The 19,666-nt window shown below is 39.5% G+C and overlaps 1 protein-coding gene across 2 annotated transcripts in view; it reads left to right on the top strand.

Moving 5' to 3' along the window:
- Positions 1-19,666, top strand: part of LOC109030069 (17-beta-hydroxysteroid dehydrogenase 13) — a 73,293-nt gene that overhangs the window by 45,201 nt on the left and 8,426 nt on the right. For both annotated transcript variants that reach the window (XM_019040833.2, XM_072301714.1), the window contains exon 5: positions 18,425-18,579. In XM_019040833.2, the coding sequence (XP_018896378.1) occupies positions 18,425-18,579 (155 nt within the window). The remainder of the gene's footprint in view (positions 1-18,424; positions 18,580-19,666) is intronic.

Below are 19,666 nucleotides of genomic sequence, written 5' to 3' on the forward strand. Positions count from 1 at the left end.
AGGCCGTCCATAAGTAGCTACACAAAAATGTTTATACTTTTGAGGTGTCAGTAACGCATTTTGTCAAAAGAAATAATACGACTATTCGTGTTTCCCTGTCGGGCAGTTTGCATAGCTGGGTAACTGAATGCGCTTCTTCGTCATCGAAGCCCCCACGTTTCCGTCTCATTGAAAACGATAGTTACTGAAGGAATCCAGCATGTTTCCGTACAGTGAAATGATTATGTTCATTATTATGATCACAGAAAGGAACTGATCACTCAAACTTTCAACTTAATACTCTGACTTATAAATTCAGTACAAGTAAATCCGATTTAAATGAGTCTCGAAACGTGTTTCAGTTGATGGATAGCAAAACTTCGGTTATTTCAAGTTATTTTTAAAAATGGGAATGCTAAATCTTTCGACCCGATTTCCACAAAACAGCTGGAAGTGCGTTGATTCCCCAAAGGTGGATCAAAGAGGGGGAGTGTAGGGGCATATGCCTCCCCTTCGCTCAAAAAAAGGAAGGAAAAAAGGAGAAAGGGAAAAGAAAAGGAAAGGAGGAAAGGGAAAGGAAGGACGCTTATATCCAGTAATTATTCATGAGAAAATCGACTCAAACCGCATGTAAATTGCTGTAAAATTTCGAAAATTCCTGGGAAAAACTTCCCGGACCCCTTTCCGCTTTCCCTCGTTCGAATTGTCTAGATCTGCCGATGTATGTTCCATTGTTCCCTTCTGATACGTGCGATACAAATCCCAGCATGTATTTCGTGGTAGGGGCCGTGTCGTTACAGCACTAAATCGTGCTCTATTTTTAACTTAGTTTCGAAAAAATTCTCACACCAGCTGAGTGGTTTCCGGCACGCGAACACCATAAAAGAGGCCCGGGTAATTCGAGCACTTGCGCGAGCAAGTGCGGCGAGACCCTTCGATGATGTCATAAGTCCTTCGAATACCACTTGATTAGATATTCGCTCAGTTTTTCCGCTAATTGAGAGTGGTCTAATTGGGAAATCCACCAATTTTTTCTGCTGGAAATATATTTTGAGAGGACCAGTTCGTATGTAAATTCGAAATGCATGACCAATTAGACTAATTTACCGACCATAATGATGCGGTTCTACTTTTATGACAACCAGCACTCGGAATTCACTTCGAAAAGAAGGATGGAGAGTATTTCGCCCTGTTCTTTCGTGCTCTTTCATTTTTAGTGCTGCTATTCAGAGGTATTGGTGAGGAATTGAAAATCGGGATTTTTCTTAGAAGCTCTGGTTTGTGTACCACATTAATGCTCCTTATAGTCTCGGCAACTTAAAAACGGTCAAAGATAGGTGAATTTTATGGAGTAATTTCGGCCTATTCAAGTTTTTTCGTTACATTTATTTGCCTTTTTTGTAATTCCGCACTAATGTACCACTCTATCAGTCGCACATTTAAAACACAGGTTGGAAGATGTATGATGCAATAAAATACAAACTCATAGGGAGTCTCCGATGTACGGACGTCAGGATATTTTTTCGATTGTTGCTCACGTCTCTCCCTTGCTCGCGACTTTTCAAGCACCTCTGCAAGCTGATTGTTGAAATTTATAGAAACAGCGATAGACAAAGATCACAAAGGGAGTATGGAGCCATCCTATTGGTTAAAATTGGTGGTTCTTATAGACTAAGAGGTTAAATAATGGACTAAGGGTCTCTCGTGGGTTGCCGTTAGTTAGTCTATTACCTACCTCCTATGTCCATTGCAGCTACCCGCTTCCACCAATAGGATCCCTCCATATCCCTTTTGTCTCCTTTGTCTACAGCTCTGTCTATCAATACCCTGGTAAAAATTGGCCATAGAATCTGTGTTCCAAAATACCATAGACCTGCAAAAAAGCAACAGCCAGGCGATAAAGTGTAAAGCCCGGCTACAGGAACTATATCATAATTTTTTATCGCTTTGTATAGCCCGGCCGTATGATTTTCTCCACATTCTACAGCCAGGTATATGATTTTCTGTAGCCTTCCTTAGCTGGCTATAAGAATTCCTGTGGTATTCTGAAACGCAGCTCTTGTCACCAATTTTTACCAGGGTATCAACAATCAGCCCGCAAGATTTCTCACCTAGTCCAGTCTTCTAGTCTTGTAGGAGTCTATTTCCAAAGTAATTCTGTTAAATTTTCCTAAATATTTGTTTAGTGAGGCCATTTGAGGGAAAGAATTGATTTAGGCTTGTCAGTATACATGTGGCCATCAGTCGCGTAGCTTGAATTGCGATATATAGATTGTTATACCATTTAAACCTATGGTAAAAAATCGATTATTAAGGTGTTCGTTGCGAACACCCTGTTAATCGATCCTTTTCCATAGGTTTAAATGGCATAACAATCGATAAATCGCAAAGCACGCCACGCCACTGGTGGCCATAAAGTTCCTTTCCCTGTAGACGATAGATGAGGCTTTTGATACATGTATTGCTGGACGTGATTATTGCACTTGTTGAGTTAACGACGACGACGAAATTGCCGTATTAATTGTCGTGAGTTTTAAATGACATGTTTCCATCTGATACACCAGACGTGCTTACAGCGAGTAGACAAGTGACACTGCAAATCACTTACTGCCGTTACATTGTTTACATCCATTATTAATTCTGTGACTGATTACACTGCCCATCAGCTAAGGAGAAGCACAGTTCCTACAAAGAATAGATTTTCAAGGAAAATTGACTTAAACGTTAAATCGATTGAAAAGCGTCTGACGTAACGGCTTTTTTAACGTTGACTTTAAAAAGTTATGTCATTATGTTTGCATTATTTTGTTCCTCAAATGCGTAAAATAAGAATTCAATATAGAATGACACGGGAACGTCAACATCTATTTGACTATGTATAAATTAGCCATTTTTCGATGAAAGGGCGTGAAACCTTTATAAAAATACCAAATGCTACAGTGACTACAAGACTCTCAATTGTATCACATTTTGCAATGAGAAACCAGCGCAACCGCAGTGTTTTCAAAATCGTACAAATTCTTCTTTCCATGTAAAAATACTCAATATATTTACCGTATTAAAATTTACACAGTTACCTATCCTCCCGTTAAATTAAACATTTTTCGGTGGAGAGAAATAAATATTTTCTATTTTGCGAGATTTTGTAGATAATTATGAAGAAGCAACATTTTCACAAAACTGTAGTCGCGCTGGTTTCTTTTTGCTAGAGTCAATCCAAAAAAACATTAGAGTTACTTGGATCGCATTTAGCAAAAATAAACCAGCGCAATTACAGTCTTATTAGATGTTGCTTATTCATAATTATCTAAAAATTTCCGAAAATAGCAAATAGTATTTGCTTCCCACAAATTAGTTTTGTTAATTTCAACGGAGAATAATTCTGTAAATTTTAATACAGTCGATACCTATATTTTGTATTTTTAAAAGAAAAAAAGAAGTTGTACGATTTTGAAAACACCGTATCCACGCTGGTTCCTTTTTGCTAAATGCAGTCCACTTCACTAGAAAAACACGTTTCAACAAATTTTTATGAAGTTTTCAAATCGACTCGGTTACAAAAAAGATGCATCAAATCACAGCAGCAAATCAAGGCTTGGATGCCCTTTTATCGAATAATTGCACAAATGTTTTGAGTTGTTTTTTCGGGTCAGGACCATTTGATACTTCAAGGTCCTTCCGTTGATCGAGTCATTAAATCAACAAGGAAAAATTTCCCGGTGGCAGCACGGTCCAGTGACCCACTCCTGGTCATTTAAGCAGGTGGTGTTGTCTGGGGACAGAATAAAGCCGCTTTAAAGAGGTAATGATTTCGCGCGAAATGGGTGAGGTATTTTTAGCTTGAGGACGGTCAGTTCTCGGGCTGAGGCTGGACGTGTGAAACCGGTAAGCGTTGTTGACGATGGATTCAGTATTAGCGGCAGAAGACGCCATGCCGGTGAGCTGAATGAACTTACAATTAGCTGCAAATCAGGTACTAAACGTTGCCAGCTTTTATGCGCTTTTTGGACCGCCGAGTTGAGATGGAACTCCAGCTTTTGCTCAATGCATTCTGGGTGCTATCGGTGTATACCAAATTTTAACCTTTAAGTGAATATTTGGGAAACATCAAAATTTTTGGTATGGAGATAAATCCTCCGAAAAACAAAATTAAGTTGATTTAACATTTTGAATGTAAAAAAAAGTATTCGAGAACATATAAAATTCTGAATTATCCACAACAGCAGTTACTTTAGCAATGCCGAGATGTAAAGCTAACTGCCGCGACATAATTCAGCATTTTATAAGTTCTCACACACTTTTTCTACATTCAGAATGTTAAATCAACTTAACTTTTTTTTCGGTGTCGTCGAGGAATGTTCCTTCCGGAAATCATCTGACAAAGTCTTAAAAGGACGTATTTATGCGAAATGGTAAAAGAGCACGAAAATTACCTTTGTAAATTTGATTGTTTCTGGATGTCGGTGGTTTTATTACAAAGAATGTTAAGTTGCACAATCCCAGCAACAGTAGAATCCTTTTGGTTCCTTTTTGCAAAATGCAGTCCATATCTCCGAGTCAAAATACCATCCACGCTTTTATCGCTTCGTTATGCGACGCATCCAACAGAACAGACGCCATAAACTCGGGGCAAGAGAACTTTTGCAAGATTTCTCGTGATCTCGTCGTTTAAGAGGGTTAGAAAATAATAAGTCAGAGGCCACGCGCGCGACGGCAGTGGCGTGGCGTGAATCGCGATATAATGATATATCGATTTTTTATGCCATTTAAATCTATGGAAAAGGATCGATATACAGGATGTTCGCAACGAACACCTTAGTAATCGATTCTTTACCATAGGTTTAAATGACATAACAATCGATACATCGCAAAGCACGCCCATATTTTGCTAATGAAATGTATAGGTAAGCGAGTTTCGGCCTCGGCTCCCGGCCACCCGAAACCGAGGCTGAAAGTTCATCATCAAGCTCCTTTACATTCCTTGCCAGACAGCACTGTTGCCACTTCGTGATGCCTTTTCGAGTATTTCCCTCATTCCAACTAAAAAAACAGGCTTTGGTCCACGAAAACGTGAAATTGATTCTAGGCAAACCGAATTCCCTGATATATCCTTCAATTCAGTGGTTATGCAATTTGATCTCAAGGGAGTTTAAATAGTTGCTCAGTTGATCAGCGAAGGCGCTCGCATCGCCTTAAACGAAACCGCGCGGAAATGGATGCGGTGAGGTTTCCTTCATTTCAGTGGTTATTGTTGATTGTAATATTAGAATTGGTTATTGTTGCCTTTTATTACAATCAACAATGGTTATGGGCCCAGAACATAAGTTTCGAAAGGCGTTTTCCAGCTCTTAAGTTTTTCTCCGAAAGAATTCCAAATTCTAGGAGTTATATTGTTTTTTTTTTGGCGAGTTATATTTAACCTACAAGTTTTAACCTCAAAATGTCAAGTATGAATTTAGAAAAAATGAAAATTCCCATTTTCAATGGGAAAAACTTTGCGGATTATAAATTTCGTATGAAACTGATTTTGGAAGAGAAAGAACTACTTCTTTATGTAGAAAACGATATCAATGATTTACTTCAAAGAAGAAATGAACAAGATTCTGCATCTCTTATAACTACAATTAGAAAAAAGGAGCGGGAATGCAAATCCCTTCTGGTTCAAAGCCTACACGATAATATGTTGGAATATGTGCGAGACAAGGAAACGGCATTTCAAATGTTTGAGGCTTTGAAGAATAAGTTCGAAAAGAAGGGTATACTGTCTCAGACTTATTGTAGGAAGAAAATTCTTAACCTCAAATTTTTGGGCGATGAAAAATTGGATGATTTTTTCCTGCGTTATGATGCATTAATACGGGAATTAAAAGATTCCGGAGGCAACGTCACAGAGAACGAAATCGTCAGTTACCTCTTATTGTCTTTACCTGAAAGTTATGATTCAATTTTGACGGCGTTGGAAACAGTTGATGAAGAAAAATTAAATTTATCTTTTGTCAAAGAAAAACTCCTTAATTTCGAACTAAAAATGTCAGAGACAAATGGACCTTCCTGTTCGAGAGAGGCGGCTTTTCAGAGTAAAGGAAACGTGTACAAATGTGGGTTCTCCAGGGAGTTTAAATAGTTGCTCAGTTGATCAGTGAAGGCGCCTGCATCGCCTTAAACGAAACCGCGCGGAAATGGATGCGCTGAGGTTTCCTTCATTTCAGTGGGTATGCAATTTGATCTCCGGAGAGTCTAAATAGTTGCTTGAGGCGATCGCTACTTTCAGTGAAGGCGCACGCGGCGTACATAACCCTCCGTTGCATGGAATTTTATTTTATTTTTTATTTTTTACTTATATATATGTTTCTTTTTAGGTACAGATTTAAGGTTGAACTTTAATGAAAAAAAGAAGCACAAAAATATTTTAAAAATTTGTTGCATCCCGCCCTCCTTAAAAGTTTACAACGTTGAAATGTGATTCGTTCCTTCGTCTGGGATAGGATGAGTCACACTACAGCACAGAAGAGCGCTGCGTTAACTTTCGGGGTTTATCAAGCGCTTTCGAATGCCAAACTAGACCGATACGATGGTGGTTTGAAGTTTCCTTCTTGAAAAACGGAGTTTTTGGGAGGAAGATATTTCATATTCTAAGCTACCACTTTTAGAGTAAGAAATTGCCAGATATGACTATAAGTCCTATACTCCGGCACAAGACAAACTAAATCGTCCATAACTTATACTGTAGGATTCCAGAGGAGGAGAAGGGTCCATCAAAAACTCAAATTTCAATTTTTTGACCCACATGACAAAAATAATTGCTCCACAAAGAAAAAACAAGCAGGAAGCTCCAACGCATTCGCGTCGGAAAGCGGCTCTGGCGACGGTAGGTAGTTGTTACGCGTTTACGGTTTCCTTGGTAACCTTTGTTTGCTATCAGCTGATGTCGAGTAGTATGACTAGGAAGCTCCAACCACGGCATTCTTCGAAAAAAGCGCGAAAACTTATAGATTTGAATTTTCAAATTTTAAACGTAAAGTACATTTTTTCCAGTGCGAGATTAAAGCACAGACCCGTTTTGAATTATTGACAGTATCACCATGATTCCAAAAATACACTACACAACATAGCATTCGCTCACAGGAAAAAGATATCAATTAAAATAAAATCAGTCCCCCCTAAACAGCAGAAAATGGCGCCGATTCCCATCAACCAACACGCGGTCTCTCCAATGTAACATGGTCCGTTGATACTCCCCAGCTGGGACCGTCCGGAATAGCAGCTCTAGTGCAAGCACCAGAGCCGCTAAAATCGTGCGGGGACAGTCACATATTAAAGGTTAAAATTTCTAAAACAGCAGCCCGTGACAATGGTGATATCAAAGACACAGGAGAAAAAACGGGAAACAAGACTAAAAATCACACATAAACATCCGAGACGTTTCGCTCCAAAACTGAGCCATTTTCAGTTGGAAGAATAAAAATAAAATATAAAAATTCCGAATAGGAACCTGCAGCTAAAAGTCAAGAATAAAAACCAAGTTAAAATTTGAAAAACATTATGGATATGGACGTATGTGTAATTTTTAGCCTTGTTTCCCGTTTTTTCTCCTATTTTTTGATATCGCATATTAAACCTTATTACCGCCTAAAATTGACAACATCACAACCTACTCGGCCTGAGATACAAAAAACGCAGCTTTTATGACGCTGAGAGAGAGACACCGCTCAGCGTGAGAGCTTGAGCTGTAATTTATTCCGACAGAGCGAGAGAGGCGGGAAGAGGAGCGGGAGAGAGAAAGAGAGATGTGAAGAACGAGAGGACGAAGGAGGGGGGAGAAAGAAGGAGAGAGGGGGAAGAGAACGGACGGAGTGAGTCAATACGGCGAGGACCCCAGAAGGAAGATATTATTTAAGGTGCAAGTACGGGCTACAGACGCGACTATGCGCGAGGAATAAAGTTTGCAGCTTAGGCAATGGAACTTGCTTCCTCGATGCTGTGAACTTTGCAGAGTTGTCGAATGGGCGGTGAAATCCGAGAAAAAACCGTGCCTATTCGAGCGTTCGCCCAGTTACGCGCGAGTAGGCTCAGATACAAGATCGCTCTTCTTCTCGAGAGCACATCAGGGTTGCCACAGAAGTTAGAAAATGAAACTCCCTGACATTTCCCTGATTTCCCTGACAATTAAAATGTGACGGATGGTTAAGAGGGCATCATTTAAAAATAGTTTTTAGGTGAAATTTGTTGTTCGAAACCTCAAACTCGTTCTAAGAAGTAAATGAAGGTGATTTTCCCTGACATTTTCGTCATTTTCCCTGACATTTCCCGGTTTTTCCTGACTTTTTAAAAATCCCTGACATCTCCCAGTTTTCCCGGTTTTCCCTGACTGTGGCGACCCGGGCACGTATATCGTCACCTTCCGGCTGAAGTGTCACAAGCGCCATGCGACGTTTCAAAATTTCCGCCGCCATTTTATTTTTTTACAGAGAAATTGTTGGTTGAATCTGTTAGAAAATGTCACTGAATTTTATCGGCGGCATAAGGAAAATTCAGTGAAATTTTCGAACAGCTTCGTTGAAGAATTTTTCTGTAGAAAAAAAATGGCGGCGGAAAGTTTGAAACGTCGCATAGCGCTTGTGATACTTTGGCTGGAAGGTCAATGTGACAAAATGAAGGATAGGATTGTTCGGACGAAAATTTGAATTTTCCCCGCGATGAACTTATTTTTCCAATAGTGTCCCCTTCCGAGCTTCGTTCAGAGCTTATTGCTAGATGGTTTAATATCGAAAAAATTGAGGAACGTTGCAAGTTGCTCTTTAGAAATCTCTTCGCTGATAGATTTGCGCTGCTGACTGTCCAATTAGGATTGAAGTTCTGTATTTTTGTCAATGAAAAGATGAAGAGATTGTAAAATTTGAAAGCGAAAACTACGTATCGACGGTGAAACTACCAAACCACGTATCTCGGTTTGCGACGTCGCAGACTTCCTGTCATACTTTATTTTTTAAATGAATAACTACTGAACGTCCAGTCTTGAAAATGTCTGTGATTTTTCCTCTTCGTGCGGAGAAAATTCTGTGAAAATTTCAAGGAATGATATTGATTTGGTCTAATTTAAAAAAATAAAATGTGAGCGTAGATTTTTAAACACCGCAACCGAGATACGTGGTTTGGTAGTTTCACCGTCGGTATGTAGTTAGAGGAGAGAAAAAGTATCTATCATCTTGTCTCAAAAACGTGATTCCGCGACCAATTTTTCTGAGAATGTCTCTTATTAATGCTCGAGGCACGCAAGACAAATCTCTTGGTTATCCGTGAATTACGAGCGTCAATTAAGCATGGTCAGATCCTTCCCTCCACTGCATTTGAAAGTTAACCAATTAAATCAGTGAGAACGAAAACACACCAACTCGAAAATCTGAAAATAATCAAGACACATACACAAAACTACGCACTGGGTGAATAAGTTACTCTAAGAAAAATATTTTTGGTACCGAAAGTCAAGTACGTAAGGACACTTTAAAGATCAAAGGTGGAACAGAAGCGATAACTTCGATGACCTTTTTGAAAATTGACTGTCTGTAATGAAAATTAATCATTTTCGAGTACCGAGGTGGTGCGTTTCCGTTCTTACCGATTCAATTATGATGCAGTTTTAGTTAATTTGAGGGTATTTTTCGAGTTTTTTTTTTTTTTTTTTTTTTTTTTTTAAGTTTTGACGTCTTCTTCAACCTGAGGCGAACTTACGCACCTCCAAAAATATTTGGCCTCCAAATCTGTTAGATCCAACTGAATCCATCTGAAAGAGGCTACACCCTACACAATGCCCTGGTGTCATTGGTGGGTGTGTTATATTCGTTTTTTTGTTTTTTGTTTATAAGCTTGTATATATTTGTACTGAAACGAAAATAAAGTAAATTTAAATTTGAATTTGAATTAGTATCCCAGTCGCGGATATTTGAAATCGCGAATAAGCGGTTAACCGAAACTTTTTTAACCAAGATTCTTATTCGTGTACTTGTTTTTTCGGCGATGTTTTTTTCTTGACTAATGATTAGAAAACATACAACTCTCGAGCTGGTTGATATGCGGGAATGCCAAGTTGGGTTGGGACATAGGTTTAAGAATTGCCTAGGAATGTCTGCGAGTGCGAGTATGGCCGAAAAAAGGACAGATCGCTCGGGGGCACCAAAGTTCAGCCAGACTTGGACGATCGACGTGTGCCATTGCATCAGATCCGAAGCCGCCGCACAAGGGACTCGGTCAATTACAGAAGTAGGACACATAAAGTGGAAATTTCAAGAACGCATATCTTCGTCAATACAAAATGCAGACGTTTGAAAGTTGAAACTCTGATTTTCTCGCAAAATTTATTTTAAATACAAACCCCTGGAAATTTAAAAAAGAGACGAAATAAACATAGGTTTGAGTAAAAAATTCCATGTCCAACCTGTTCCAATAGATTGTTTCACTGTGCAACGGAGCGTCACCTAGTGAAACTCTCAGCGCTCCGGCAGCCTCCATCGTCGCTTCAGAGTTCCATTACAAAATTCACATTCTCACACCAGTTTGCCAAATTATGCCACGCTGAAAACAAACCAAAGATCCGAGCTTTCGACTTAACTGTTCCGAATTTTTCTCATATTATTATGATAGTTACCGCATCACATTAACTCTCCAACATCACAAATATTTGGAATTGTTTTCCTGATCATTTCTAACATTCTACTCTAAAAATGGCTTGAAAACCCTTTTTTAGGCTTAATTTTTACAAAATATTACGTAGAATCCGCTAGATGCGTTAAAAATTTCAAATCTAATTGCTACTACAGGAGACTACAGAGTCTAAGTTAATTCACTTATTCGAGTCAAATCTAGCACTAAACTGATTTTAGTGCATATATTACGATGAGCAATCCTCTTGAGTGCTAACTCCATTTGACAAGATTAAGGATACCTTGTCAAAGAAGAAGAAGAAGAAGAAGAAGAAGAAGAAGAAGAAGAAGAAGAAGAAGAAGAAGAAGAAGGAGAGGAAAATGTGCGCGACACCAAGCTTTAGCTATTTGCTTAGCTCATGCGTCGATTTCAATGCTTAATTTGTTCAACGTTGATCATGATTTTTTGCAAAAGGGTTTTTATAGTAAAAACTGCGAAAGTTAACTAACTTGTAAGTTATTTTTGGAAGTGTTGATACGTAACTTCAACGTGTTTTGCGTGTTATGATGATGAGAAATTCATTGCTGAAGTGCTTATAATTTCTTTGCGATTCAGAGAGGTTCAAGGAATCCCTTAAAATAGCATCAAAAAAAGGACAATTTTGGCCGACCTCGAGTAACATTCAGTAGTATGCCTTTTGAAATGGATCCTTGCAAAGAATTACGATGATTTACCACTACAAAAAATAAAAAATACGGGAGAAAATATCTTACGAGTTTTGTAAACTTTAAGGTTGGTACGCACCTGCGCACCTACCTTAAAGTTTGTCAAACTCATTGAATTTCTTCTTCGTATTTTGTGCTTTTTGCCGTGGTATATCATTGTGATCCCTTGCAAGGATCCATATCAAAAGGCATACTACTGAATGTCACTCGAGGTCGGAAAAAAATGTCCTTTTCATGATGCCATTTTAAGGGCTTCCTTGAACCTCCCTTAATTGCAGTGCGAAACAAATGGGCGCCTAATGGATGGAGCAGTTTAAAGTATACGACCTTGATTACTGCCGTGCAAAGGAAGAACGCTGTACGAGCCTTCGGATGTTGCCAAATTTCCTGTCAGAAAATATTTATTTTTGAAGGGAGTTATGAATATTTTTCCTCAAAATTTTCAGAAATAGGACAAATTACACTGAAAAAAAATTCTCGTCGTTTTTGCCAAGGTCCGTTGGAACCTTTACCATCTCACTTTTTTTACCAATTATTGGTAATTTTACTAGGACAGACTGGCAAGTTAACCTAAAAACCGGTATTTTTACTGTTTTTTTTTCAGGTAAGAATATCACTTTTATTGGTAATCAATTCCCCGCAACTTTGCCATTTTATCTCGGTAATTCTACCACAGTCGATAAAAAATATTGGCGTTTTTACCAAGGTCCAGTAAAATTACCGAGAAAGTTCAATAATTTTACAAAGATTTCTCGGTAAAATTACCAATTCCATAAATGGTAATTTTACCAAGAAAAAACTGGGATCAAATAGAACCCTGAATTCTTGGTAATTTCACCATTTTCTTAGTAAATGCACCCAGATTTTGTTTTCAATGTACGAATGAAATTCTGCGAAAAATCTGAAGAGAAACATTCATAAATTTTACTGAAAATTCGTAATTCGTCGAGGGAAATTTGGCAAGGCCTGGTGGCTCATACGGCGTTTTTCCATAGCACGGCAGATTACGACCCTTGGTGGCACGGTAATAACAGTATCGTTCCTCACCCGATCCTGTACGAAATGGGTTTCATGTGCGGGATTCCGTCTGGGCAGCGGCATGCATGGAACAACAATGCAACGGATTTCGCAAGGCTATCATTAGAAGGATGTGAATGTCCTAGTGGCCGGGTCCCGTCTTTCGTCGTTGCGCGCCGCGATGGTCGATGGTGTCAACGCGCATGCGCGAGTGCACCGTGTCAAGGTTACGCTGCAGACCCTCCGTCAACCGAAAAACCGCATGCACCCGTAACCGTCACCTTTAAAGTTCGCCTCTTTGAATGCAACACCTCAACCCTCGCCCCCTCCCGCTAATGTCAAAGCACAGCTCTGCCGTGCTAAAGAACGCCGTAAATCCATCAAGATTTTCCCTCGTTTTTTGGAATTCAACACTTTTTAAAATGAAAACTGTTTTAACCATCCACCTCAAATTTTCAGGTTAAGTTATTGATAGTAGGTATATTTGCGAAAGAATTCTGTAAAAACATTGTCCTAAGGTACACAAGTTTTTTTGCTATGATACATTGTTTCTAAAAAATGTAAAACGGCGTCTACGGCATTTTTGCGTCGCACGGTAGAGCTCTGCCATGCTAAGGAAGAACGCCGTATGAGTCCTCAGACGGCTTTCAGTTTCCTTCGATAAAACCCGAATTTACTGGGAAAATCGTTAATATGTATATTTTCCCAAAATTTTCAGACTAATCTGTACGCAATTGAATCTGAAATATTTGTAATTTCAAAGAAAAACGTGCATGAATGTCGTCAAAAATACATGTTTTATCAGGGGAAATTTGGCAACTTTCGAATGTCCATACGGCGTTTTCCCTTAGCACGGCAGTATTGCACGTACGTCTTTCTTAAACACTCTCGCTTGGTTCCGTCGAAGTCGTCCCGAGAATGTCTATTTTTAAAAAGCCCAATTTAGACAAAACTCCTTCGTCTCCTTGCATGGAATTTTGATAATCAAGGGTACGAGATCATGATACGCTTGTGGGGCACCGCGCGGTGCGGTGATAATCTGGAGCCGGCACGGTCAATGCTGCCTTGTTACGGAAAATAGAAATAACTCCTCTATGGATTGAGCCGCGAAGCTCATAAGAACACGAGTTAACCGCGGTCCAAGTCCAAATGGAGTTACTGTGCTCCTCCCTAAGACGGCAGAGTGGTGGAGTGCACGGCTGGATGCAGATTCAAGATCCGACACCGGCACAGGCATTGCGCAAATGTTAATTGCTCGCCGGCAATTATTCGTAGCGGACCCGTACGTTACCGCCGCACAGTGGATCGAGTCCAAGGGAAAGGCCGGACATGAAATTTAAGACTACAAACTGAAAATCTTTATTTTTATTACGTCACATTTTAAATTGTAAGGGTTGCTTCTTGAGGAAAATTTCACGAGGAAACCGATGGTACCATTCCTAAAACTTCAAATTTTGGTAAAAACGGAGTTACAAGTTTTTTAAGTTGCCGCAATTTGTCCGACATTTCCAATTGACTCCGTCCACTGTGCGCTGTAGCCGTCGCTATGAGAGTAAGTCGGGAAAGGGGAGACTCGTGCCCTGTGTTCCCTCCATGTCGCCCCTTGCAACACCCCTCCCCCCCTCGCCCCGCTCAGCCTACATCTGCACCTTGAGTGTTCATACACTTTTATAGAGAAGATATGGTATGATCACCAAAAGATCCATTTCTGATGATTCGCCCATCCTAAGGTTCACCAAAAAATGGCACGAGTCAATCCTGTAAAATTCGTCTTTATCCGTACTTTCGACGATAACCTAAGCAGATACGAACAAGAGTGTGAATTGCAATACACGATTATTCTTTTTCCCTGTTTGAAACAATCAACTTTGGTGCATCTTGCTAATAGCAAGCAGCCCCTGGTTAAAGCAATCAAACAACTAGCCTATTTCATGCAATTAAATTTGAGGATTGAGTTTTTTTTTTTTTTTTTTTTTTTTTTTTTTTTTTTTTACAAAAAGTACAATAACAGAAAGAAAACAAGATCAACTAATCTCCTCCCAGTAGGCCAAACAGGTGCACATTAAGTGCGTGCCTGTATCCATTAAGTCGTTGTCCGTCCTTCAAGCTGACGTAACATATCCCCGCCACGCCGCCGCGCCGCGCCGCGCCGATAACATGTGATTCCGGGCAGTGAGCTCAAGTTAGGAGTTCGGTGATCTGATATCGCATTACCATTTTCACATGTCTTTTTTCTTTTTTTAAGAATGAGGTTATAAAAGCTAAACGAACATCGTTAAAAACGCTGTTTCTTTATTGAGAACAAACCGAAAATTCTGACCGTCCGCAGATATAAGGGTTTTCAAAAACGTGGGCAAAATTCTCAGAGGAGTAATTTTTGTGGAGATACGTCGAAAAATCGGACTTAGAATTTCCACGGGCAACTCTCATTAGTGTCTCAAAAAATAAGTTGCGAGTGATTTCACCGTCAGCGGTTTGGCACCATAGAAGGCGTTTTGTGCATTATAATCTAGCAATTTTGCACCCTAAACATGAAAAGTTATAAATTTACCCAGCTTTTTTCTCGAAATTACGTTTTTTGAACCCCAAACTTTGATGAACGCTCCATTTTGGGACACCCTGTTGGATAGGGACCCATAATTATGAGATATTTATATATGAGACTTTAGGAGCTCTTTTGGGGCAGAATTGAAAAACAACAGCGAATTGATATCACAGCTCTGTTTCAACAATCAATCCCACGAAGAATTGGACGGGTTACTTTTCTGTCCTTTCGTTCAAGTCTCTGAGGAATGTCGCCTGCTCCACAAAGATAACATAAGAATATACACGGCCCTCAAATTTAAAAAAAGTTGACAACAGGCGGACCTCTTCTCTTGCACGAACGCAGCTGCAAGCTGATTATTGGAACTGGTGGACAAAGCGATAGATAGACAAAAAGGACAGAGAAAATGGAGCAATCCTATAAAGGGGTGGTTAGCAATGGATGAAGTAGGTGAGGCAATAGACAAGCCAACGGTAACCAACTAGAGACCTTATGGTTAATCCATTATTCTTCCCCCACGTACATAACAACCTTCAGTTCCAACCAAGAGAATCGATTCATTTATCCTTTGTCTTATATGTCTATCAATCAGTGGCGATTCTTAAAAGTAGCAATAAAGTTATTTTACCTCCATTTAATTGTCAGTAAAACAATCGATTCTAGGAAGGACAAGCTGCAGCCTCACCTGGAATCGATATATTTAATGGACTAAAATGGAGTATTACCAGTGTTACCAACTTGCTGGAATGGCCATTGCTATCAAGTAGGAGGTAAAGTAATAGACTAACTGACGGTAACCCACATAGAGACCATATGGACAGTTAGACATTTTGCCCCTAGGTATATAACAACCACGCTTTCAACCAACATAATGAAAAACGAGGAGGAAACCCGATTCAGAGAACCTAATCAGTTTATCTACAATATTTTTTTAATTTTTAATTTATTTTCCGACTGAAAATGACTAAAGTGTTGAAACGTCTCGGGTTTTTAGTTTTGTATTTTTAGCCCTGTTTCCCGTTTCCCTCTCCTATTTTTTGTCATGTTACCATTGTCTCGGGTTGCTTTGTAAAAATGCGTCTCAACCAACAGAAATCGCATCATTTTCCGTCTGCCTTCTTTGTCCATCACTTTGTCTATCAATTTCAATAATCAGCTATCAGGAGATGGGGAGCTGCAATTTGACGGCGTACTGGGAAAAAAACGCATTGGATCTAGAGTCCAGACTCTTGAAAACATTGACAAGAAAAAATACTCTTGATTCGATCGGATTTTTACTCGAATCAAAAGGAAATCCGCTTAAATTAAGAGGATTGGTTCTTGATTTAAGCCAGATTCAGATTGAATCAAGAGTACTTTTTTTGTCGATGTTTTTAAGAGTCTGGACTCTAGATCCAATGTGTTTTTTTTTTCCAGTGTAGGCATCGTAAAATGGTTTGCCTTTCCATTTCGCCCTCACACATGAGTGATACTTGACTCCTACCACGGTTTTTTTTTTTTTTTTTTTTTTTTTTTTTTTTCCCCCAGTGCGGTATTTTCCGGAGTATGCGCTTGTGTCGCGGCTCGCGGGCGAGCTACGGGTTCCTCGGTTTGGCAACGAATTTGTGATCGCAAAATCCGGTTCTGCTGCACGCAAGATCCTGGGCGCGTGATTTCAGGCGTTTTCGCAATCGGGGCGGCCGATGGATAGCTCTAATTTAGGGCCGAAATTTAATAAGCGCGTTAAGACACTCGAGGAAGGGGAGGGGCTGCGCGGAACATTAAATCAAGGCATGTCCTCGAATTAGGCTCCCCAAAGACAGCCGGCCCCGGCCCGTAGAACCAAGTTGCCTCATAATCATACAGAGGAGCACCTATCAGTTATGTAACGTCGCGGTGCGTTACACATAGAAGAAAACCGTGATAAGTTTCGTTATGTGATAAAGCCTCGTGAAGAACCCTTAAAGGCATTGATACACGAATCGGATTTCAATCAAATTGAATCAGTGAGAACGGAAACACACCAACTCGGTACACTGAAAAAATGGTATGCTGTTTTAGCACCTAGGATGTCAAAAATGTGTCTGGTGATCTTAGGATGCTGCCTTGATTGCCCACGCAATTTAATTTGCATTCACAGGATGTAAAGTTAACTGCAGGGGCAGTAAAGGCAGCATTTTTGGATCACCAGACACATTTTTGACATCCTAGATGCCAAAACAGCATATTATTATTTTCAGTGTAGCTCAAAAATGCTCAATTTTCATGTATGAGAGTCAGTTTTCAAAAATGTCATTGAAGTTAACGCATCTGTTCCAACTTGAACCTTTGAAGTGTCCTTAGGTACTTGTCTTTCGGCACCAAAGATCTTTTTCTTGTGCTAACTTTTTTAACTCCTGGGTAACTACTTGATTATTTTCATTTTTCCGAGTTGGTGTGTTTTCGTTTTCACTGATTCAATTAGACTATTTGATGACTATTGGCCACCGTGCAACATTCCTCTTTAATCAAAATGAAATACCATCATTCATAATTTCTTACAACATTTTCTGCCAAGTTTTCATTAGGTCTCGATACACGATCATATTCCTGAACCAATTCACCATCAAATTGTCGGGAGTCATCAGTCTTAAAATCATGAATTTGCTTAATTTTACCATGAAAACTTTTTTTTTTTTTTTAGTTTTTACTTTTTGCCCTGTAACGGTGCTTTGGCCTTAGTGCATAGGCACAAACAGCCACTAACAAGATACACCATGAAAACTTGGTAGAAATGTTTCTTACGGTAGGAAATGATGAATGGTGGCACTCCATTCTGATCAATCTTTGACGGGTCCAATTTTGATCAAAGAGGACTGTTGCATGGTGACCATCAGTCATCAAGTGGTCTACTTAGATCAGCATTGGTTCGGAATTTGATCGTGTATCCAGACCTATTCGAGAATAATGCTATGTAAACCGTTTGGAGCCTCCGAAAGGAAAGAAGCTGTTTAAAAAACGACTATGAATGCTGCCTTGCTAAGAAAGAACGCCGTATGAACATTCGAGGGTTTCCAAATTGCCCCGGATAAAACATGCATTTTTGAGAATGATTATGCGTATTTTCTCTTAAAATTTTCAGACATTTTAGACGACATTGTGAACAAAATTGTCTGAAAAAATTAAAGAAAAAATTCACTGTTTTCCCAGCAAATTAAGGTTTTATTGAAAAAAATGTTTCAGCGTCTGAAGGTGCATACGGTGTTCTTCCTTAGCACGGCGGAATACGCCTCTTAACCACAAAGCAAATCAATTGGACGTATTTCTGTCAAACGGAACTATGTGCATTATGACGTACGTCCTGTCATTAATATATTCTTATGGGTCCCAGGGCTCATGTCGTAATGCACATAGTTCCGTTTGGCAGAAACACGTCCAATTGAAGTATCCTCGATACGAAAAGCTAGTTGAGAAATGACTATAAACGCGGGCAATGAGCACCTGGCTGAAGAGTGATCCGCTGAGTAATATCTCTTGACTGAAGTTGAGTGTTTTTGATCAGTTGACAGGAGCAGGTCACGGGATTGGGAGGGAGCTGGCGTTCCAGTTTGCAAGTCACGGCACGAAATTGGTCTGCTGGGACATCGACGAAAAAGGCAACCACGAGACCAAAGAGCTCCTCGCCAAGAGGGGCTGCAAAGACGTCTGGACTTACAAGTAAGTTACCGAGCTCACTTCAACTACCTCAAATCCAGATATGAGAGCTTCCACTCATTGTTGCCAGATAGTGCTGAAACCCTGCTAAAAATGACGAGTAGACTATTCAGAATTCGCCAACTCATAAAAGTAGAACTTTCTACTTATATGAGTAGAAAATCCTACTCATATGAGAAGAAATTCTACTCATATCACTAGAATATCCTACTCATAAGAGTAGAAAAGTTCAAAGCATATGAGTTTAATTTGTTTCATTTTTCAGAAGTGCTGTTTCTGACCAGGAGACACCGACATGATATGTAAATTTGAAAAATAACAATATTTTGTTCTTTTGACTTTTTTGATGCGGTGACTAGTTTTGTGACTGAACGTTTCGCCTTCTGTTGCGTCTGCAGCAATTGTTATTACGAATATGTTGTGCGTGCTGATTTTTGCTCATTACATATTCGACTCTCTGAAGGCGTTTCATATGCGCAAGTGGCGCAATCTTTCGGAGAACCAAGGAAGTAGGGATTAAGCGATTAAGCTCACTTCTCTTGTTTTCCAACAGGGTGCTCTACTTTCGTATATAAAACGCCTTCAGAGAGTCAAGTATGTAATGAGTTGAGATCAGCACGCATAACATATTCGTAACAACAATTGCTGCGGACGCAGCTGAAGGCGAATTGAAAAAATCCGTATACGAAAATTTGAAAAACATTTTAGCTCTTTAATTAATATTGTTACCGATAGAGAGTTGTATTTTATGGTCTTTATATGGGATATTCTCGAAGAACTTTTCACCATAAACTAAAAGTAAATTCTGAATAAAATATACCGCGCTAAAAATTGTCAGTCTTGGAGGGAAGTTTAGCCTAAATTTAGACTGAAGAAGCGGCGACACCACAAAGTGGAAACTTGCAGCGCGGTATATTTTATTTTGAATTTACTTGCATTTACTATGAAAATTTCAAATTGGAATATCTCGAAAATAGGATCAGCCAAGATTTTGATTTTTCGCAATTCTAAGTGCACACATATCATAGACTCACCCCTTGCAAACCGTTTTTGGGTACATTTTTGTCAGTTTTTGTTTTTTGTTTTTGTT

Source organism: Bemisia tabaci, chromosome 6 (assembly GCF_918797505.1).
Source record: "Bemisia tabaci chromosome 6, PGI_BMITA_v3".
In the NCBI taxonomy this organism is placed as follows: Eukaryota; Metazoa; Arthropoda; class Insecta; order Hemiptera; family Aleyrodidae; genus Bemisia; species Bemisia tabaci.